This window comes from Grus americana, chromosome 1 (genome assembly GCF_028858705.1).
Source record: "Grus americana isolate bGruAme1 chromosome 1, bGruAme1.mat, whole genome shotgun sequence".
Lineage (NCBI taxonomy): Eukaryota > Metazoa > Chordata > Aves > Gruiformes > Gruidae > Grus > Grus americana.
The window spans coordinates 77200599-77224925 of NC_072852.1; the positions used below are offsets into that span (position 1 = coordinate 77200599).

At 40.3% G+C, this 24327-nt stretch overlaps 1 protein-coding gene across 2 annotated transcripts in view; it reads right to left on the reverse strand.

Annotated features, from left to right (window-relative positions):
* Positions 1 to 847: 847 nt before the first annotated feature.
* Positions 848 to 24327, reverse strand: part of TTLL12 (tubulin tyrosine ligase like 12) — a 30447-nt gene continuing 6967 nt past the window's right edge. For both annotated transcript variants that reach the window (XM_054809686.1, XM_054809694.1), the window contains 12 exons: positions 22096 to 22294; positions 20133 to 20292; positions 19353 to 19486; positions 14832 to 14908; positions 9650 to 9766; positions 9348 to 9542; positions 7415 to 7526; positions 6403 to 6554; positions 6237 to 6318; positions 5698 to 5766; positions 3323 to 3461; positions 848 to 1382 (listed from right to left, as the gene is read on the reverse strand). In XM_054809686.1, the coding sequence (XP_054665661.1) occupies positions 1231 to 1382; positions 3323 to 3461; positions 5698 to 5766; positions 6237 to 6318; positions 6403 to 6554; positions 7415 to 7526; positions 9348 to 9542; positions 9650 to 9766; positions 14832 to 14908; positions 19353 to 19486; positions 20133 to 20292; positions 22096 to 22294 (1588 nt within the window). In that variant the 3' untranslated portion in view covers positions 848 to 1230. The remainder of the gene's footprint in view (positions 1383 to 3322; positions 3462 to 5697; positions 5767 to 6236; positions 6319 to 6402; positions 6555 to 7414; positions 7527 to 9347; positions 9543 to 9649; positions 9767 to 14831; positions 14909 to 19352; positions 19487 to 20132; positions 20293 to 22095; positions 22295 to 24327) is intronic.

The following is a 24327-nucleotide window of genomic DNA, read 5'->3' on the forward strand; positions in this document are numbered from 1 at the left end:
CTGCACCACTTCTGGCTGTGCAATCCAGCTCCACCTGTGCAGTGACTGAATCTTCATAAGACACAGATGGTTTATTTCTCCAGCCTGTGTTCCACTCAGTAGAAAGAAGTAGGTTTCTGCAGACCAGTCTGAAATAGCCTAAAATATCCCTCTCCCTTCCTGATCATGAATTATCACATTGCATATCTGCAAAGCTTGAAGCAAGGTTTAGAACATTTATACAGTTTTACAACTATACTTTGCTCTCAAGTGGATCCTGATTGCTGCAACTAGCTTAAAAAATACCACCCACATAAAATACACCTGATAACAGACAGCAATATTTTTGCAACTTGTACATACAAACAACACAACACAAATACAGCCTAAAATTGCTAAATTTCAGCCAGTTACCCTGATTTGAGGAAGGAAGAGAGATTAGGACTGATTAATTTCAAACTGACACCCCACTCCCAAGTAAGTCTATCTTAGGTCATAAACTCTGGAGTCCAAATACTGCTTGGGGCTTCTAGCAGAGTTTCCCAGGTCCCTTTCATTCCTTCAGGCTTCTGCATTCCTGTGCTGCTCTAGACATTCCATCCTTCTCACTTCCTGCCTGCCCCCTTCTCAAAAATCTAGTTTCTTTAAGGGGCAAGTTAAGGATGACAGCCAGCAGTACAGGGTTCCTAAGTGCGGTGAGTTTTGTTTGCCTTTTTTTAAATGAAAAAGTGGGAAGAGCCATCAAATCTTCCATCTCATTACCCTAGTAGTTCACTGGACTTAAACAACATACTATGTTCCCATCAGAACATTTTAGATCTTTGTATAAGAGAAGTAGATAAGACAGACATATACAAACTCCAACATGGTTCAGTAAATTATAGTTTTAATGTTGACATAGGGAACTTATGGAATGTTTCCCAGCAAGCAAGCAATCAGGCTACCTGAGAAACAAGTCAACTGCTCCAGTTACTGTCCTATTTTGAGGTCTCCCATATTCCATAAACAAGACATTTGGTCAACACAAACTAATGATTTATAGAACTAAGCAAGACAAGGAAAATGCAGACAAAATGATTATCAATACAGTATAATGGTATATGCATATTCTTCTGATCTGGTTGTTGGTTTTTTTTTTCCTGGGTTACCAGTATAGGAAAATAGTTGCATCTGCAGCTCATAGAACTGAAATATAAATCTTGCTGTTAAGCATATCTGGGAAGGAAATTAATAGAATCAAGCCTCCTGTGGCTAGACAATGCACGTCACATGGCAGCTGTCTGTTTCATCCAGAAATAGGGTGCTGAAGACGTCATTAAAAAAGGTAGGGTGGTATTTGCAGGCTCTATCACAGTCAGGATTAAAGTTCACCTCCAAGATCTGAGGCTGCATTATTCTTTTCCCTGTAAAGGAGAACACAAACATTCCCTCTTAATACAAGCTCTATAGAGATCCTGAATCACTACCTGTCTTTAAGCTAGAAATTACAGGAAATGACTGGAAAAAGCCATCTCTTATGGCCCAAGCTGGCAATTTGGTAGGGTGTTTTTATTGCAGTGGGTTTGTTGTGGGGTTTTTTTTTTTCTTCTTCTTCTTCTGAGGGTCAGTGGTCTGTTCTACCATCACTATCCAGAGGACAATTATCCAATAGATTCTGCAATCACTGTGCTAATCCAATGCCTTATTTAGAGTGAGAATTTGCAGCAATTTAATATGATCTTCCTAATACAGCTGTCTTGCTTGACAGTCTGAAACATCTTCCAGAAAACTCTGCTCTTCCTTTCACATTTCAGTACAAACCTTCCTTTCTTAAAGCTCTTAGATATCTACCTTTCTAGTTCTAGCAGTCCTGTTCCTTTACACTACAGCCACTCCCACCTGCCACTTCATCTCACTCCTAGAAGGAAATCTGGAAGTTTAATTTTCTCTTAAAACTTCAACAGTACAGTTCAGAATCAAATGCATTCTGTACAAAGAGAAACAAAGGATTTTATTTCCTGTCTGGTGTTGAGATCGTAAGTGAGGGTACAAGTAGGTAAACCATACTCTGCTCTGCACAGAAGCAATTAACCTATTTGTCCACAGGCTGCCTACGGCATCTCAGCTGTGGACACCCATGCCCCCATCTCCAAAAGGCTAATGACCTGGGCAGCTCATGTTCAGCCAGGGCTGTGATATGAGGTTGGTCCTTTTACTACAACAGTTTTCCTCAAGCTAATAATAATAGTGAGTTGCTTTGCTTCTCCCATTCAAGACAACTCTCAGGTGAAAGAGCATTCAACATGGATGTAGCAGACCTAAATTCAAACTCTTGCTCTACCTGATCTGAACAGGAAAGGCTCAATTCTACACCTCCTTTTTCTCAATCATTTCCCTCCATGAAAGTGATTTGATATTTACAGAACCAGCCACTACAACAGCGGGCTAGGGACACCCACCCAACATACAACATTGAATCACTCCTCCAGCAAACCTGGGCACAGGCAATTAATTTCTTCTGTGTCCCAGGGACTACAATGTCACAAGAAAAGAGTACACTCAGTTCTGTTTAATACTCCCCAGCAGTCCTTCTTGCGTTGGTGCCCCTGCTGCTTTTCTACCTACAAGAAACACATCTGGGCTGAGCACACTTACAGAACATTTTTGAGCCTCCTAGTAAGATAATAAAGAATTCACCCTGTTTGGCAAATTTTGGTACCAGTCCTCCACAACTGGCTGGAAGAAAGGCTCCAGGTGGTTAGTGCTGTGGCACTAACCTGAAGCAGCTTCACATACATGTTCTTGCCGAGACTTGACAACAACTGAGTGACAGTCATGAGGACATCAATGGCACCGAAATGGTGAACGTGGTCCCTTCCTTGCTTTAATAAGTAATTGTGCATTGAAGACAGTGGGCCAAGCCTGGAAGCCACAGATAGTAAGATGTCTCTCTAAGGTTTTCATGGAGACAGGTATTTCAGACATTCTCTCACTGTAAATGGGAAAGAAAACTTGCTGCTGTCAGAGTGACTAGATTGCTGTACAGTTGGTTTTTTTTTTTTTGGGGGGGTGGTGGTAGGGTTTTGTTTGTGTTTTTTCAAACAGAGAATGGCAGTAGCAGGGACACAAGGGAAGCTAGGACTCAGCCAAGCACAGTTAACAGCTCCACCATTAGCGTTAACCAGCATGGCAGATGCTAACCCCACAGATCTGCAACTCCAGATATGCTTTGAGGTCAGCAGGAGGCACAGAGCACACAGCTCACACTGCTTGAAAAGCAGTAAGAGTTCAGACAGGAGAAATAAAGTTCTGAAAATGTCCACAAATATAAAGAATTCAACATTCAAAGAAATGAGCTTCTCACCATCTCTGCTGGTGTCCCATTTAAGCATCAAGTCAATGGCATATATCGCTCTGGATGACGGATAATCACAGATGCCAAGAGGCGCAGGTTTAGCTGAAGCAACTTGGAACAATTCAGCAAATGCCTTAAAAATACTTGCCTAATAACAGAAAAAGGTCTCAATGAGAAGCGAGAGTCTATAAGAGCAATAAACATTTTTAATCACTTTATTCATGCAGCTTTTTAAAAAGTGTGTATAAATTACACTAGCCAACAGATGAAAATCTGCACAGTATTAGCTTCAAAATGTGCATTTACACCTCAAGACAACACAGGGAAAGCACCGAGCACCTGGCAATATCCACGGACTTTTCTGGGGATCAAATCTGTACTACGAAAATCCTGAAAATAGGGCATTTAATATTAGAATTAACTCTCTACTCAGGCATTATGTACAATATTGCATTTATGGGCAGAGGAGGGAAAAAAAGAAAACCCAGGAGAGCTCTGTGAACACCAACGGTACAACTGTGATGTTCTGACTTGCCTGCCTATTAAGTTGTATTCTAACTTCATTTTGTTTTGCAATGAAAAAATCTTCTACCCACTTACACTCCTCTAAAAAGGGTGGTGGGGACATGGAGATTAAGAACCTGCTACATTGGTATGTCAAGAAACAATCAGATGTCCAACATGAAAGTGAAATAAACCAGAAAGAATATACAAGTGTGAATTTTAGCATTGAGTCTATACTGCAATGAACCATTCCTTCTGCAAATGAAAAGATGGTGTAATACTTCGCAGTCTGCACACAGGGCAACTTTGGGTAACCTACAGTACATATTTTGATGTGTCCCTTTTTCACCCCTGCTAGTCTCTTCCAGACTATTTTAAACCTAATGCTGCAAAACCCATCATACTTGAGTATCATTGACTGGATAGGAGGTTCTAGTTAAAACTGATGTAAATTGTTTATGGAAGTCAACCCAAAGTTGGGTAATTTATTCACTTTTGAAAGCATATGCACATATAAATGGTCAGCTACCATTCATTCTGCATCTTCTACCCCGATAGACATGGAAGAATGCAACAATTCAGTTTTGTGCATGTTTCTGAACCATCTCTTCACATTCAGCTTTTTCTTTCAAGCATGAGTTAAAGAAAAAAAAAATCAGCGAGAAGGCCATCATCAGCTGCCTTGCACATTTTATGGAACTATAGTATTTGGAGCCTCCTCTTTGCAGATAAAAGATGCCCTAGTATTAGGGAACCATCTACTTTCTCATGATAAGTCATTAATGCAACAACCAGGGACAGGGCTCTAGCCAGCTCACTAACACAGAGAAGCTGGGACAGCAGCTGGAAATTTTGCATTGCAGTCAAGATTTAATTTAACAAACAGGGGTTCTAACTCACTAGCTCAGAGACAGTACATTGGTGGAGAAAGGTCTTCAAGAAAAGGGAGACAACCAGCCTAACTTGTTTTCTTTTAAATATCCTACAGTATACAAACACAGCCTCTTCACCACCCAATCTGGCAGCATAACCCTTCCAGCATAGTACACCTGGAGCAGGGGCAGTGCTTATTTCTATCAGCCACTTGGGCACAGCTGGGCACATCCTTATTTTGTGAGTGAGCAGCAGTGCACTGCACAGCAAGCTAACCTGAAGCGTACAGGGAAATCTTGAAACTGACAGCTCTGCTTAAAATAGATAAATCAAAACCTGTGATGCCATTCCACTGAGATTACTATATACTGTAATTTCCTGTTTACTTTATTTTCCTACTTGTTCTGACAGCTCCTTATCTGGTGAAGTCATTTGGAACAAAGGAAGAAAGAGCCCAAATACTTCAGTGGTTCAGCTTTTCAGAATCAGAGTTAATATTCTGTTGAAGAGTAGTGAAGGCTTTGAAAACAACTTTTCCACAGTCATGTGAGCAACACCTGTAGTTATTAGCATGCTTTATATTCTGGACTTCCCTGTCTTTTCTCATGAAATACTAATTCTTCACAACCATTGGCTTAGATTATTGGCAACCTTCTGCCAAAAAGATGGAACTCCCAAGAAAAAAGATCCTGCTCCCAGGATCCTGAGGGTAGTCAGGACTGGCTTTATTACTAAGTCCAATATAAAGAATTCTCATAGTCTAATCATGAAATAAAATTCTCAAATGCTAACAACAACAAAATGTTTGAGGGGGAATTACGCTAAGTTACTAAATGCTTCTGAACTAAAGGTTAACATTTGCTGTCCTTTGTGGAACTGATACATAGGAAGTATGTCTTATGAATAAAAAACTCAACAAAAAACAGCACTGCTTTTGGAAAAGCTAGTTTGCTGAGTAAAAAAAGATCTATGAATATTTACAAAAGAAACATGAATTGCTGACTTACTTGTACCATTGTCCAAGGATATTCAGGATATTGTTTTTCAAACAGAGGAATAAATTCTTCACAGTGTACCTAAAACAGTTTAGCAACATCAAAGACTGTTTCAATTGGGAATGACTGAGCTATCACATGACAAAGAGAACGGATCATCAAGTACTTTTTTACCAATCATACAAACCCAGGCAGAGAACTAGAGAATTAGACAGTTCCTGAATACTTTTCTTGTTCCAGTATTTCTTGTCATAAAAGATTACACTGAAGTCTTTGACGATTATTAGCTGCCGTTTTAAAAGTTACTTTACTGATCTCTATCAATATGGGTTATATTTAGGATGTATGTTTGTATTACCTTACATAATCACAGATGACTGGGGTCCAGAGGGGGAAAAGTCTAGGAAAATATTTGCTCAGGGTACTTTCAACGCCCTCACTGCTTGTTTAAGTGGATGTGAAATAGGTTATTTAGCAACGGTCACAGAGGAGGCACTAGAAGATTTTCTAACAACAGAAAGGTGAGGGAATGTTTTGGACTGTTTTCTTACCTGTTTTAATGTTACACCGGGAACATAATTCATGACTGTGAAATGCTTCTCATAGTCATCCAAGTCATCAAGTGAAAATGCCCTAAGGAATAAAACAATTCCTTAGTTTCCAAGGTATCAGATTTAATTCTAAGCCCCTCCACACTAATGAGGAGAATGTAATTACCGATTTGAAAAGCGCAGCCAGAATACATCATAGGTATACAGCTTGAGTGGTTTTATGGACCGCAGCAATACAACATAACGGATGTCAAATTTAACCATCCCCACATCTTCTCGGTGAAACAAGACTGGATTCTCGATATATTTGCACACTACCTATAACAAAGGAAAAAACACCCACAGTAAACATAATTCAGCTGAAATGAAAACAAAGTGTCACTGGATCTTGATGACTTAAGGTATTCTTGTACACATTTCAGTTTTTCTTTAGAAACGCGCACGAATACACAATGTTGTTAGGCATACAGGTACCTTTTATCAAACTCTTTGATGTCAGGGTAAGGAAAGTGGGAGGCCAGAACATCCCCATTTTTCAAAATCACAAAATTAATTTTATTTATAATTTCGGTGACCTTATTTTTTTGAACTAGAAGTGTGAAGCAATTCTTTGTGCATTTCTCCATTCTCAAAGATACATGCAGTCCACCCACCAACAGAAATAAAGCTGAAGCGACACTCTGACATATGACCGCATATTGTAGACTGCCTATAAAAAGCTCCATAATTCATCTATTATTGGCAAAGACGGTACTTTGTGCCAATGAGCAAAGCTGTGGATCAGCAGTAACAGTCAATGAGGGGACAGAAGCAATAATGTTCCAAAATTTATTACCAATGCTAACTGTAGCTAATGTGTATTCATCTGCCAGCCTGAAAATTAGCATTAAAGCAGCAATGGACTGCAGTATTCATTACTGTCAGGGCAAGTTTTGGGGTTTTTGTTTGTTTGGGGTTTTTTGTTTTTAAAAAGAAAACACCAGGCTTGGAGTTCATCACTGCAACAAATGACCAATTCAAATCTGAATCAATTCTGAATTGATTGAAACTGTATGCTTATGGCCAGCATATAAATTTTGAAGAAAATAAACCTTCCTCCTTTGTATTTTTAGACCTTCTATGAAGGTACTTTTTTAAGCTCTCCCCTTTAAATCACATTCAAAACCATGCTCTCTAACCTTTGGGCTGCTTTCCCTATGCCTGATGATATTATTAAGGCTGTTGGTGATGTGCGTATCCAGGCTTCTGGCCAAGTTCCATGGCTTGCATATCCAGTGATTGTCTTCTCCTCTGAGAGGGGGAGAAAGAGAGAGAGAGAAGCCAACACCTGTAAGTATCCACCTCATTCATCTGTCAGAACATCCACTTGCCCTGATCTATGTAGTCCCTTGAATAAATATATTATAAAGCTATGGGCTACAGTGCAAGAAGTAAGGATTTTTGACTGACAGCTGGGAGCGGTAAGCCTGTGTAAAGGAGACAAAAGACAGCGGTAGCTTTCACTGATCTTTTCAGTTAGGATCTAGCATGCTTTCACTATTTCCTCCTTCTGCACCTGATTCCTTCCAAAGGGTGACAGAGCACTGGAAGAGGCTGCCCGGAAAGGCTGTGGAGTCTCTTTCTCTAGAGATATTCAAAACCTGCCTGGACACTATCCTCTGCAACCTGCTCTAGGTGATTCTGCTCTAGCAGAGGGGTTCGACTAGATGATCTCCAGAGGTCCCTTCCAACCCCTACCGTTCCGTGATTCTGTGAAAAGGAGAAAACAACCCATCAGCATGGCAGCATCATCACGAACACACACAGGTCACAGTGCGGAAATCATTCTGCCAGGAGCCCGAGAACATTTTGGCAGGGTATCGTGCAATTTTGCAAGTTGATTCCCTACTAACACCTCCAAATCATTCACATTAAATGACACCCTAACTCATCTCTTTGGGAAGCAATCACACAATATCTCCACAGTTCATATTGCAAGAACGGTTGGACTTGATGGTCTTAAAGGTCTTTTCCAACCAAAATGATTCTATAAAATGAAAGCACACCACCACCTTCTCACTGTCTTGTACCTAGTCACATCAAGTGGCAAAATGATTTGAATTATCCTTGAGGAAAAAGGGGAACATGCTGGCCTTTCAGTGTATCTTTCTGAGTAAGGGCAGCATGACACTTGATGTCTTCCTTTCCTTAATCTAGTAAAGCATCCTGAGCATCTTCTTGAGCTTCATGATAAACAGCATCAACTGAGCCAAAGTTAGCAGTGTTAACTTAAGAGGGTTTGTTTTGTTTATTTGAAAATTTGTATCTCCTCCATTCCCTACATACACATCGCATTCACAGCCAATCCTTGATATTAAAAAGGAATTAACACACCACACAGTAAGGGATACATGGTAGGAGCGCTCTCTCCTGGTTATGCCAGTCAATAACAGAAAATGTAGAGCAAAGAATGGCCAAATGAAATGCCTGGCAGGTGGCACCGCAAACAAGCCTCACCAAAGCAACCTTTCAACCAGAATACTCCATGCCAAGTGTAAGACATTATTCCACTAGTAGTACCTAATGCACTCTTACCAAAAGAAAATCTTAGTTTCCATCCACTCCAAGGCAGCTGCAACAGGATAAAGAGCGTGGATTTAAAACCCTAAAGCTCCACAACTGCTTTAGGCTAACACTAAAATTCAATTCTACTTTCACAACCTTATAGAACCCAACTACTTTAAATATTTTCCACCCCAGCTGAAGTGCAAGAACAACTGCTACTGGTCCCCCAGAAACTCCCTCCAACATTTGTTGCAAACACACTTCCATCCTTTGTATATCTGCTAAATACAAGAGGCAAGATCTTGACTAGACAAAAATCAACAGCCTTCAAATCTGTATTCAAATCATAGTGAAGTTTCTGTTTCAAAATGCATTGCTTAATTACTCTTACATTAAAGAAAATACCTAAATTTTACTTTCCAGGTAAAATTCATTTGAACATAAAGAGAGCAAGAGCAAATTCATGGTGATGTAACAGCTGCCAAGCCTAAAAATGCAGGCTAGTGGTCTTTGACAAAAGTGGGATCAAGAAAACGCAAAATGTAACAAAGTGGAAAAATGAGACACCTTCTGTCACGTTGCTGAAAGTAGCTAGTGAACTGAGGCAATTCTGTTTGGAGGTTAAAAGTACGAGGCAACCATCTCGGCCCATCTGGTCCTCCAGCTCGTCTAGAGATAGATGCCAGGCAGTCTTTGACAGTCAGGAGGTTCTCACACGGGAACTGATTCAGCATTACCTCAGGCCTTTCCTCACTTAGCTTCCTACAAAACAGAGAAGTTGTTGGGTGAAGGAGGCAGGCTGGGGAGGCCTTTGGGAACAGTCTTTATGGCAACAAAAGAATTTATATTATCAGGGGAATGATTGCAACCTATAATCTTTGAAGTGTGAGAAGTTGTAGAGGATGTCTGCTTCTCCCTCGTTGTCTGTGAATACAAAACGGGGATGCGTCAAGTTGTTGAGGACTTGCTGAATGTCTGTGAAAACCCTAGAGGAAGAAAAAGGCATATGAAAAAAATGTAAGTTTGGTTTCTGAAACTGATCAACTCTTGCTGGAACAGAAAAAAGCTTGGCTTCCTACCAGAATTACGCTTTACCAATACACACTATGCGTGACAATCTCTTCTTAACCTACAGAAATGTTTTAAATTCAAGTGGGATAGATTAAAAAAAAAAATCGTGTTCTGAGACAGAAATCTCAAGGATAGTTTAGCTCCTACAACTTTCACAAAAATAGCAATTCAGAAGACAGTGACTAAGTCCCTGACAGAGAAGCACTAACATGAATTCACTATTCTACATGAACAGTCCTTGAGTGAAAGAGACCTTACAAATGCCTTTGTTGCTGGAAGAGCCCTAAAAATCAACCTGCTGTCATTCATAAACCCAAAATTAATAGGAATTCTTGTCAGTCAATAACTCAGTAGCTTCAGACGACTATCTTCAGAACTTCACACGAACAGAAACATTTCCAAACAAACAAAACATATGAAAGTATGAACATCACTTATGTGCACGAAGTACACACAACTTTGAGGTTTAATATAAATCCCCTCCCAGTCCTCTTAAAAAAACCACACCAAAACCCAGCCCAAACCTGATATACATTACAGTACATAACCAATAACGAGGCAAGATGTTGCACATCTTCGGAAATTTCCCTCTCAAAATCAGTGGCTTGGCCATCTGACATGCTACAACTAGCAGATAGCAATATAGGTTATTTTGATGATTTTACAGTTTAAAGTGAGGTCACTTAATTCAGAATTCAGCATGACGACTCAAAATGCAAGACTGACATAGAAAACAGTTCTCATGGTAAGGGAACATTTGAACAGACTAAGCAACTGCTAATTTTTTTCCATAAGAAACCACTATATTCTTTCTCCTCTCCAGACCTATTCTTATCAGTTGTGTAACTTTCTTCTCCTCCTCTGCTACTAACCAACTGGAAGACGCATTCCCCTGAGAGAGACTTCTCTGTAATGATGAACTGTAAAAAGTAGCCCAGTCACATGACTTAATTGTAGATGAAGAGAGTCAGCCTGGCATCCCTGTTGAAAGAAGTCACCAATCTTTCCCCACTGTTGCAAGAGAGCAAAGTTAGTATCTTCACACAGCCCTGCTAGAATTTCTTTCTGCAATATGTGGTTTCTTGGCTTCTCCTTGTGAGTCTGCACACTAGGGGAAGGTACAATACCAAATTTGATGTACTAGATGCAGTATAAGTTCCACCAAACTCATTTCATATACAAGCTATCCAAACATCCACTGGTTTGGAGCAACTTTTAGTCCTTGCTGAAGGAAGAGGGAATCAAAGCGGTGACCTGAAGATAAAAGGCCTTACAATACTCTAACAGTCTTGAAGCTTCCAACATCCCCACACAAATATACACACAAGAACACACACAACACATGAAATACTAGAATTTAAGTTGCTCAAACAGTCCCAGATCAGTCCCTTACAAACACACCCTACAATACAAATTATCATCCCACAAAGACACTAGTCCTGTGTAGCTGGATCCAAACTTAGCTAATAGGTCTTAGTAGCAAGAGATCTACATAATAGACCCATGCTGCTTGTTAAATCCACTCAAATGGGATCAGCAATAGTTTTTTTCCTTCTTGTGATTAAGCCCCTTTAGCATGGTATGGAAATATTTTGCCAACACATTAGACAATTTTTTGTGGCAGAGTGCTGGAATGCTGGCCTTCAGGATTCCCAGCTTTTGCTCCAGGCTATGTGAGCAGTATCTGGTTTCCAGCTCAGGAAAAAGGGTGAAAGTAACACAGCCAAGTACAGAGTTTGGTACACCAATTCTCAAAAGCAATATGGTTGGATAAAACTTGTATAATGTTATATATTTGGAGTACAGCCACAGTTAGAATTGGGCTAAGGCTGTACAATCATTTGGTTAGTTATCTGCAAAAACACTCCCCTCCACCACCTTTTTATTCCATGTTTCCAAATATATTAGTTAACAATACACTCCCCCACTGCTGGCTGGGCACCAGCTACTTTTCTCAGTTGAAGAGTAGAGTGTTCCTTACACAAATTGAAGATTCATCTGAGATAGGTCACCTCCTTTTGCACATCCAAAAATCCATTTGCCCCACAGTGGCAATTCACTTAAACGCTCTATATAAGCTCTACACCACACAGAAATACAAGTAGTAACCTGCATTCAGGCACTCCAAACAGCAGACTTAAAGATAGATTCTGGTACTCCCCCCCCCGCCCTGCCCCAGTTAACTATTAAAAACAAAGAACCCCTTCCTAAAAAAATAATACTTCTCTTTCAAAAATTTCCCACTACAACACTGCTGCCTTTATAGATACACAGAAGATAACTATATATTATAGAAGATACCACTATCAAAGACTAATAGAAAGACTTTCATTTTTCCCCAGTAGCTTGCAGTTATACACAAGATTTCACGGAAGTGCTACTCACGTTAACAATAAAAAAGCCTTTTTTCTTAATCTTGAAGTCTTGCTAAGAAATTCGCGTGTCAGAGCACTCTGGATTACGTATCTTAAGACTTGCTTATACAATACAGAAATGCAGCACAAAAGAAATGGGAATTCAATCTATCTTTGCTAAATGCAGGAAGACTACTGAGATAAACTGGTGGATATTAAGATTAGAGGGAAAATAAGGCCATTCCACTCACTCCAAGTTAAGTTACACCATCCATTCTATACACAATCCTCTTACCATAAAAGTCTTGGGACAGTCAAAGGCTCAGGAAGACAGAAGATTTAATTTCAAGAATGAAGATTTCATAGAAACACTATATAAAAATTAACGTATTTCACTGCCAACACCTATCACTGAGTTTAGTGGTCAGATTCCCTTAGGTTCTTTAGTATATCCAGTATTAATGCACACATTTGAAAAAATCAGACCTCTGCACTGAAGAACACAGACTATGAGGGCAGGCACCTGACACATACTGTGCAATTTCCCCCCGCCCCTGTCATATAGAAGTCTAGTATGGATGTTATAAATTCTGGGATGAAAGATGATAGTATTTAGTGGAATTGTGCAAATAAGTTAAAACATGTTAGATGTTATTTAATTTACTCAAAGCATTTAAAGCTAAGAAGCAGTTATGAGAATCAACTCCCAAAGCACAGAGCTGACAAGACCAATCAAAACAGAGTTGTCATCTTATAGCAGCTCTTTGGGCATCTTTAAAAAAAATGACTGATGTAGCTGAAGAGAAGCATGAAAGAGAAGATCAAGAGAAAACGATGATCAAGCCCAATACATGAATTTTGTCTTTGAAACATTTAGTTCTTTTATCCACCTTTTTTTCAAGCCAGCAAATCAGCACAGCTGAAAAGAATGATCTCCCTAGGGCAACAGTTACTATTAATGCTACAAGACTTACTTGAACCTATAATTTTGCTATATCAAACTACATGTACTTGCTCCTCTGCTTTTCAGGATTCAGGATAAACATTTATTTTATCTTCCCATTCTCTTAGCTCTACCTGGAAACAAGATGACTGAGAATTTGTCCCAGGTTCTAAACTTTTCAACCTCATGCTATTAATTTCTTCTGAATCCCCTAAAACAGTGGCAATGTCTACCCAGCTTTACACATTCCCATCTGCCTGCCCATGGTGACATCCTTAAAACCTTTAAAGCTTTGAAAGAGGCCAAGAGCACTGGAAGACTGCAACTCCCACTAGGCCACCTGGACTCTGAAATGCTACCCTGCTCCTGAAGGAACTTGGGTAGATGAAATTCAGAACACTAGAAGGACCTTCCGGCCTCCTGTGGAGGCTAAGCTGCTCTCCTTTCTCCTCTCCAGAAAAGAGCTCAATAAAGATGACAACAGGAAAACCCTTAGGAGTGCATGGACAGGGTGTTGATGACATTCCTTAGAAGCAGAGCAGGAAGAATTTAGCATGTGTTTTCCCCTCTTCTTCCCTCCCTGCCTCCCTGATGTGAATGCCATTCACCTGAAATATGAGATGCAAAATAAAGAAGTAGCAATGAAAAGTCAGTCGACATTTCCCAACATCCTCACTGTTTCTTTCCATTTCTATTAGAAGGGCTCTACCTTTGACTCCCTTATCTGAAATAGAAGCAAGTACACTGGATGAAAAAATAGCTTTTTCTTATCCTCACAGCCTTTTAAGCAGAGATTTCAACTGCATAATGAAATCTAGACTATCACTGAGCAAGTTAACAAATGCCTCTCAACTCAAAGTTGACTTTGATTGTCAGTAGTTCTTCTCAAGTAAAGTTGATCTAGTGAATAACAAACCCCCTCAAAACAAGAAGCTGGGGCGTGAGTATACCTACCAAATATGTTTTAGCCTAACCTCATCCCTTAAGCAAATCGTTGCAAGCAAGAACTCAAATCCCAGTGTCAGACTACAAACACCCTGGAGTGCAACTCACAGCAATGCTACATAATATTGTTTTTCTGGAATAAAACTAGTAATAAGGCAGTCTAGCCACACAGTGCCACTGCTTTTGCTCACAAAAATCCCTTATCTTTGCACTGTTCTTCCAGCTTTCTTCTGAAATAGTTTCACACCATACACTCCATTTTTGTAGTAAGGCACATATCCAATTTAAAACATCTCAAGTTTTGACAAGATTCCTCTTTGGCAATCTCATCTGAACAAGGGGAATAGTCTGTTATATTCACACAGCACAGAGAAGCACACGTACCCCTACAGACATACATAGTATAATGCAGAAGTCTTTAGTCTTTCTTGTATACATTATACTCCTTAGCAAAAACAGTGTTACAACATTATACAACTTTTCTGTGGCCTAGAAGGTGGCACTTATTAAAAAAAAAATCTAAATTTATTTTTAGAAATTCTGTAAGCGACAAACCATTTACTCTGAAGAATCCAACAAGAACAACTAGTAAGTCAGAATCTTAAGCAAGTGGCCACATATAAACACACCTTCAACTTGCCTCTGTTGTTCAAAGCTGGAAAAGGGTGTTCAGCCTCAGCACACTGCAATTATTATACTTAATCTTGGTAAGAAAGCATTTTGTTTGCAGATACGTACTTGAAAACTTTGTCTTTGTCATAAACTGGTGGGTTTATTGCTATAGGCAGTTTTTCCTTGTTTTCTGCTAAAATAGCCTAAAAAAACCAAAACACACACAAAAAGTTAATACTAGGCAGAATATATGAACAGCCATAGGTAAAACTCCACAATATTGAGCAGGTATGAACAGCAGCTTAGCCCAAACTGAATCTTAAAATGTGCATAATCAGGTTTCTTAAGAGAAACAGGAAATTCCTGTTTCTTCTAAGCATTAAACAAAATATTAAATCACAGATGATCATATGCATTAAAAGAAAAAGTTACAGTATTTCCAACAAAATAGAAGATTGACCATTTCGTCATGATGATTTATTATAGATAACTAAAAAAATTATAGGAGGCTGGAACCTAATTCTGTGAAAATGAGCAAAATGCTTTTTGCAGTCTTCAGCAGTAAACACGCTTGAAAAAATCTCACTTCATCTTTTACAACACCTCTGACTTATAAAGGAAAAATACACATTTGGATCATTGCTGATACCCTGCCAAAGGAAGTAGCTCACAAACTCTGGGATGGGAGAAGTGCCTCTTGAGAAACCAAAGTAGCTGCTGTTCTGCAACAACTCCCTGAGTTTCAGCTGCTGCAGGCTGTCCTCATAATGTGTAGTGGTACGAAGTCTGCCCAGCCAAAGACCTATCTCTTCACCTTTAAGGCTGTTATAGGGAATACAATCATACATAACTGGTAAGTGTAAACAAAACCACAAGCATAATCAAGGATCTTAGACATCACCTCCTACAATAGATTGGACAATACGAAATACTCCTGCAGTCACCTAAGAAAGGGAGCCTGTACCTTTAAGAGGAGAAGACTACAATTCTCAGAGTTACCAAAACATTCATTATTGTCTTTTCTGCAACTCCAACACAGGGAGGTGTTGCAGAACAGCAATTACTCTACTTCTTCCATCCCAGACACTTCATTAGAAGCTGCCTCCCTTGACACTGGTTTCTGCAATCATTGCCCAATCATTACCCATAGTACCATTTAAGTTACAGCCTTTGTGGTCTGTGTTGGAGACCAGAATTAGGTAACAGAACAAAAACCAGGTAAAAGTTAAGCCACAATGTTGCTGTAACAACTCTGTGATTCTTTTAAGTAGAACACTGAAGTCTTCAGGTTTATTTAAAGGAAAGTTAGAATAAGAAATATAACATCCTTATCTGTAGTAAAAACCAATAACACAGCCCATTTAACAACACATGATTACTTGCACATCATAGTAAAGCAGTTGCAGAAATTGTGATACAGTGATAGCAGCAAATTATTTTGAAACAGTATGACTTGCATAAACATTTAGAAAAATTTTCACACGATTGTATTTCCCTGCGGAACTGCTAGGTCACATATTAATGCTGTAAACAGATCTCTGAAGTTGTACTTTTTGCGTGCACAGCTCTGTTTATGTGAAGACAGGAACTGGAAGTGTCAACAACATGGTATCTCTTTGTAGCCATCTCACTTGGTGTTTAAGTATGTGCTATGCCCTAAGCTATTCTTCACTAGTCCGTCACCAGTTAAGACTTTAATCTACAGCTAAATGTTCTAGAGTAAAAGAAAGCTCTGCTGGCTAGGTCTAGCATCAATATTTTGCTGTCATCTCTTCTCAATAGCTGAGTGGCATAAACACAGTAAAAGAAAAAAAATGATGCTTTGAGAAGACATTTTTAAGGTGGGGTGGTAAAGGATGACTCTGCTTGTCCAATCACAGTTCTTTAATTTGACCCGATCATCCCAAAACAGAATTAAAACACATGCAAAAAAACCTGCCTTATCTGAGATCCAGGCACTTTCACCAAGAGAATACCTGTAAGACATGAACTAGGGGTGCATTGCTGTTCCTCATCTATAAATGCGAAGTACATCTATCCTTCTTCTGAAAACGCAAAATCCCAACCAACCAATCTGACTTAGGTTACAAGACAGTCTACCTATTTTGAGTGTATACTTTTATTTGTCAGAAGGAGATTAACTTCATTTCTGACTAGATATTGTTAATCACAAGCTGGATCTAGCACTTTCTATCTATCCTCTATCATAGAATGGTTTGGGTTGGAAGGGACCTTAAAGATCATCTAGTTCCAACCCCTCCCGCCATGGGCAGGGACACCCTCCACTAGACCAGGTTGCCCAAAGCCCCATCCACCCTGGTCTTAATCACTTCCAGGGATGGGGCAGCCACAGCCTCTCTGGGCAACCTGTTCCAGTACCTCACCACCCTCACAGTAAAGAATTTCTTCCTAATAACTAATCTAAATTGACCCTCCTTCAGCTTAAACCCATTACCCCTTGTCCTGTCACTACACTCCCTGACCATCTCTCCTGTAGGCCCCTTCAAGTACTGGTAAGCCACAATTAGATCTCCCCAGAGCCTTCTCTTCTCCAGGCTGAACAATCCCAGCTCTCTCAGCCTGTCCTCATAGCAGAGGTGCCCCAGCCCTCCAGTCAGCTTCGTGGCCCTCCTCTGGACTCGCTCCAACAGCTCCATGTCTCTCCTGTACTGGGACCCCCAGGGCTGGACGCAGTACTCCAGGTGGGGTCTCATGAGAGCGGAGTAGAGGGGCAGGATCACCTCCCTCGACCTGCTGGTCACACTGCTTTTGATGCAGCCCAGGACACGGTTGGCTTTCTGGGCTGCAAGCGCACACTGCCGGCTCATGTTGAGCTTCTCATCAATCAATACCCCCAAGTCCTTCTCCTCAGGGCTGCCCTCAATCCATTCCTCGCCCAGCCTATAGTTGTGCTTGGGATTGTGCCAACCCACGTGCAGGACCTTGCACTTGGCCTATTTGAACTTCATGTGGTTCACACAGCCTGTTCTCAAGCCTGTCACGGTCCCTCTGGATGGCATCCCTTTCCTTCAGTGCGTCAACCACACCACACAGCTTGGTGTCATTGGCAAACTTGCTGAGGGCGCACTCGATTCCGCTGTCCATGTTGCCGACAAAGATGTTAGTGCCAGTCCCAGTACTGACCCCTGAGGAATGCCACTTGTCACTGTTCTCCACTTGGACATTGAGCTGTTGACCACAACTCTGAGTGCCACCACCCAGCCAATTCCTTCTCCACCGAGTGGTCCATCCATGGAATCCATGTCTCTCCGATTTAGAGACAAGGATGTCGTGCGGGACAGTGTCACATGCCTTGCACAAGTCCAGGTAGATGATGTCAGTTGCCCTTCCCTTATCCACCAACGCTGTAACCCCATCATAGAAGGCCACCAAGTTTGTCAGGCACGATTTGCTCTTAGTGAAGCCATGTTGGCTGTCACCAGTCACCTCCTTATTTTCCATGTGCCTGAGCATAGTCTCTAGGAGGGTCTGCTCCATAATCTTGCCAGGCACAGAGGTGAGACTGACTGGCCTGTACTTCCCTGGGTCTTCCTTTTTACCCTTCTTAAAAATGGGGGTTATGCTCCCCCTCTTCCAGTCGGGGGGAACTTCACTGGACTGCCAGGACTTCTCAAATATGATGGCGAGTGGCCTGGCCACTTCATCCACCAGTTCCCTCAAGACCCGCAGATGCGACTCATCAGGTCCCATGGACTTGTGCACCTTCAGGTTCCTTAGATGTTCTCGAACCTGATCTTCTCCTACAGTGGGCGGTTCTGCATTCTCCCAGTCCCTGCCTTCCGCAACCTGGGCAGTGCGGCTCAAGCATTTGCCAGTGAAGACTGAGGCAAAGAAGTTGAGTACCTCAGCCTTCTCCATATCCTGGGTAACCAGCTCGCCCGTTTAATTCCAGAGGGGACCCAGAATAAAACACATAAGAAACACATAGCTGGGGTATAGATTCATCTTTAGAAGCTGCACTTTGAATGCTGTTAGTGGCCAGTACAGCATCCTCATAGGCATCAGGTTTCTTCATTTTTGTTAAAAAGATAATCTCATGCAAACTTGCTTCATGAAAACATTAATTTCACATCCTTAAAAATATCACAAACTTTTAGTAGAAAGGCAAGCTCACAACAAAACAGACAAGTACTTTATAACAGAGCCATCAAATTAAAGATGTCTCTGCTCCGATATTTAATGGTTCTAAACCATGACATTGAGTAGCCAAGCTGAAAAATACAACCACTCCTAAAATACTAAAAGAAATCTCTCGAATTCAAGACTGACCAGAAATGTTACAATAATAAATCCAATCGGTAAGCCTATCAGACAATGTATCAATACCTAACTGGAAGATGAGTGCCTCATACCAAGTACCTTGTAGCATGCTTATTAAAAAAAGTGACACAATACCACAGTAACATATTAGAACTTATTTGCGTTACTTCAGTTTTTAAACAGTTGAATATTATATGTAAGACATTTCTTGTCTCACCGTGCTTTGAAATTAGTTTTTTTAATAGCTATACTCTGAATCAATCATTAAACCTTAAAAGAAGCAAAATCAGAACTCTTGCAATGTTTGTTAGACACAGTCTCCTCTTAAGAGACATAAAATATGTGATTAACTTGTTAAAATTATACCTGGTAATGCTCATCTGATGGCTCTGGTGTAAAACAGTTGACATCCAACACTTCAGTAGGCACCCATGGTAACAAAATACACTTCCTGATCAAACGATCTGTTTCTCCATAAGCATAATCACGAGTCACTTCATCTGCAGCAGAACAAGGAGAACCTTTAGGAACTGCCACTGAAAGTCTTCCTCTGGCATATCATACAAATCACAGTTGAACAGTTAATAATACCACAACTTTTGTGATTTAAATGTAAAATTAGAGATAAAGAACTAAATAAAAAAGGATATTATTCAGGGTGCAAAAATTAGTCTGAAACTATCTGACCTATGTCAGTTTAGACAGACAGCTGAACCCTTAACGCCTCCACACGATGGGGCCATAAGGTGGCCCCCAACCAAGATTACAGGAGTAAATCATTGGCCTGGCATTTCCCAACTTCCACTACTTGACTTCCTGATTCCAAGCTACAAACATGGACTTTCAAGGAATTTTTTTAAAACTCTCAGATGACTGAATCAGTAGTTTCACTGAGACAGTGATACAAGATTTAAGTTCTCTGTCAAACAAACATTAGCAACATTTTTGGACTGATAAAGGTCTCTCTCTGTCACATAAATTATGGAAATATCAGGCAGAAAACTTAAATTCGATAGCATTACAAATATGCAATCATTTTGGTCTTCACATATTTGTTCTACTGTGAAGTGCTCGATAATTTGTAAGAGTGTGGCCCATCTTCTATTGTGAGCGTTAAAAAAACCAACCACTCAGACACACACTTACCACCAGTTTCAAGGTCTCTCAAAGGCCAGAGAACAGTGTAAGCAATTTGTTGAGGCATATAAAACAGAGGTGCTGTTGCAAAACTAGGCTGATCTGAATGCTGAATGCGTGATCCAAATTCATCCATAATGTACCAGACAGGAACCTTCTCCTCCGCAGTCTGTACAATTAAAGAGAGTGAGACATCCTGCACATAGCAATTGCTAGAAAAGCACTGCAAGACAGAAGGCACTGGCAGCACCCCATACACCATTTCTCTCTTTCCTAATATAGCCAAGACTGCGAGCAGGTGCTAGGTACAGAGTAACACTCGCATCCCTGCAACTCCGAGGCTAAGCCAGCCTAGCTTCCAGCCACTGCTGGGAACAGCCTGTTCCCATCTCAACTGCACAGTCCCATCCTCTTTCTTACTACTGCTATTGCCTACCAGACCCACCTCCCCTGTACCAAACTAGCCAGTTCAGGGAGCTAAATCAGCAGAAGGCTGTTTGGTAGAATTATTTTTCCTTCAGTTTCTATCAAAATCAGTTGCTAAAAGGAGTTTGAAGTTTACAGCTTAAGAGTGAAGGACAGCAGGACCATCTCCTGCAACAACAGCTGGCTGTGAGAGTGCTGAGGTTGCATCATCAAAGCACCCCTTCCTGTAACACTTGTCATGATAAAATCCTGAATGAATGAAGTTTTAAACTGCTTTGTAGCACTACCGTTGCCTTTTTACAGAGGCAGAAATGGAGCATGGAGATTAGACTTAAGATATTCAAGCAATCCAGTGTCAGAAAGTGGAACAGAAGACTGGTTCAATTACAGGTTGAATTAATCGTCTTCTAGGAAATCACTTTTCAAGTAGTAACACAGATAATTCCACCTGACTCACAAGCCATTCATGACAAGAAGATGGGAAACAAAGACATAGGGTAGAAAGATTGAGAGATATGGTTCAGATCTGCCTTTTATTTAAAGAAAAAGAGAAAGCAGTCACAACAAATCCCTTTCTTGCAGATTTTTCAGGCCTGATACTACTGTGAGCTAAACTAATACCTTAATTGATAAAGATACCACTCCAGAGAACAACCTCAAGCCCCTGAGCTAATAGGTGCAGGTTGGTCATGCTCAGACTGCTCAGGGTTTAGCCCTGCCCATTCTGCACAGGGCTTAGCCCAAGGAGTTCACCTTTCTCCTCTTTAATCCAAAAGACTCACAATAGCCTAGAAGCTACTTTGCAGACCCTACAAAAGGGTTTTTAACTGAGCCATCAGGCTTGTATTCCCTCAGAAGTGGCATGTATGCACTTGAAGGCTCAAGACATGCTCGTACATTGCTGAAGGACTACATAGGGCAGAGGGACCAAACCTGGTGTGGCCTTATCCACACTACCTAAAAGTAGCAGCCCTTGGAGTAAGCCATGCCTAGAAACATTTATGCTCCACCTTTAAGCTAGCTGGTTTTCACCTGAGCTTGAGCTAACATTTACACAGTATGGACAATCAGTTGCCAAATACAAACCAGGAAGTTATTTGACAGTATAGATATATGCCTGGTATGTAAAACACTCTATACAGGTGAAGAAAACCTTGAACATAGCTGAGAAACACACAATTGTATGTCAGACAGTTGATTCATAAGAGGTTCTTTCCTTCTCTTTCTATGAGAAAGTTTGAGTAGAAAAACCCCACTAACATACAAACAGATCTCCCCCTTCTAGACCCCTTCTTCTGCAGTAGACTCTTCCCCTCTATATAAAACCCCCCTCAAAGTTCTCATCAGAAAGCTGGCAGCAAGCCGCCGGACATTTTAGCCCTACATGGCATTTGCTCTCCTTCCAAGGAGGAGTTTATTCTGAAATGCCTGTAAAGGACTTTCTTTTTATTGAAAATGTATCTTTGTTAATAGACATATATTGAAATGCCTTCATTCGGGATTGCTCAGAACGTTTTAGCACCCTAATTAGGCTTTAGAGTCTTACCCCTTGAGAAAGCTGGTAGGTCTGGTTGTACTTCCACATTTCCTGCAACACTTGCTCAATACTGCCCTCATCTGGGATCTCCCCATGGAAATCGATTCCCATGAGATTTGTCATTCTGTGCAGTAAACCAGGTACGTGAAGCAGCTGCTGGCGGGCATGTTCAACACGGTACGTCCAGGCGTGGTCAATGAGGAAAATGCTTAAAGAGAATTTTGGTAACATTACAACGTGGTTTTTTTTTTTTTTTTTTACATGCATATAGAGAAGTGTTCTGCAAATAAGAGCTATGTTTCCTTGTAGATGGTTTGGTAAGTCTTCACTTGTTCCCAAAGTCACTCCTAGAATACACATGGTGACATTACAGGTTAGGAACAACTTCCCAGCAATAACTTACACTGGTTTTGTTCTAGAAAGCTTATTTTGCATTAGTTAGTATTTCCATGAAAAGGGGGAGCGAACACAGAACAGGGCACTCAGTCTGTAAGACCAGTTCCTTTAAAGGCTGGAAACACAACAGTTTCTTCCCTTTTGATCATTATTACGTCCACTGTCACTGCATCAACCTGATACTCTTGCCTGAAGAAGGAAAACAATACATTATTTTGCAAAAGCATTTGAGGATCTTGTTAGCAATGAGCTCCATGACAACTACTGTCATCTGTAACACTAGGTGGATAGGTCTGATCATCAAAAGCCTGTGTCATTTGCTATTAAAAAAAGATGACATTTTAAGGGTTTTTTTATTGTTTCTCTTTGGGGTTTTTTTGGGGTGTTTCTCCCATGCCCCTAGTCTTTCTAGAAACAATGCATTGTTTTAAAAGAATTACCAATCTAACCCAAAACAAAATCATACACAACTGGCACAATTTCCTTTGACAAGTTTAATACTTGTTTAGGCTACATGATTTTTACAAAAAACACATTGTTATTCAAACAGAAGTCTTCTCCACATTTTGATTTTATCCTCTTAGAATTCAGACTTTTCTTAGTTCACTACTTGCTAAAAAAACCAAACCCAAACAAAAAATCCAACAACCCTGCCCAAACAAAGCCATCCCACCACCCATATTTCAGAAAATTAAAAACATGTCAGCTGTCACGCACACCAAGTATCCTTGAACAATTATTCTATCTCAGATTCCACATACAAAAGAAACCCCATTTAATTTTAAAATTAAAGGCCCCAAAGAATGCTAAAGGTCAAGCTCTTTAGAATTGTTAGCAAACAGGCGTGTTGGTGTTCTGCTCCTACATTCACACACATCTGAATGCTGCGTGGAAGCCCAAGATTATCATAAGAGCTGTTTTGAACTTTATAATTTAAGTGTGTTCTCAGATTTAGAAAGACAATGACTTAGGTTAAAGCAGGCATGTAAAGGCAGATACCTATGCTCTATGATGTTTTTACTCAATAAGGCTAAATTTAGATCTTTAGAATTTAGACTTTGTATGTTCACCTAAGACTTAAGAAGTACGAAAGCTCTGGCAAAGGAAGTTTTAAAGAACTGAGCAGAATTGCGTTTAGATCGCCAGCAGAGTTGACTTCATCTCACTGCCATTTATTAATATATGACAAATAGCCTGTTCTATGTTTGAAATCAATAAGAACACAAAAAGCTGTGTTGTAGCATTAAGTTGTTTCTTATGCAACTTTTTTCTAGTTTTATAGCTGCATACCAGTCTCATATTCATGAGAGATAAGCAGATTCTGAAGAAAGCCAACAGGAACTTGACATATTCATTTATGTATGCATGCAAAGCATGCAGTTACACTCGTGAATTGTATTTTAGCCAACTGGAGAAAATTTAATAGTCCATGGATCATTACTTTGAAGCTGCTTAGTACCTCCTTAGCCTGAGATTTGTGAAGGTCACAACTATTTCTTCAGGTGTCCCCGCCCCCCACGGGCACACAGTCTTACAGATACAAATTTTTTGTTTTATTTCTGCAGAATTATTTCAAGGTTACCTTTTCTGTATTTTCTCCCTCAGTTTACTAAAACTGATTTCTAAGCATCTTCCTGCATGGTTTAAAGGGAACAACGATAAGACACTTGCATTTCTAGTATCCTTTGCAAGATATGCCTCATAGTACACATTTTTCCTCAAATGGGCAGCTATGCCTTACAGTAAGAAAAGAGGATTTCTGAAAAGGATCAAACAAGTTTTAAAACAAACTGTCGGTATCATTTTAGGGTTTAAGACCACCCAAAGACTGAACACTAGTTCTGA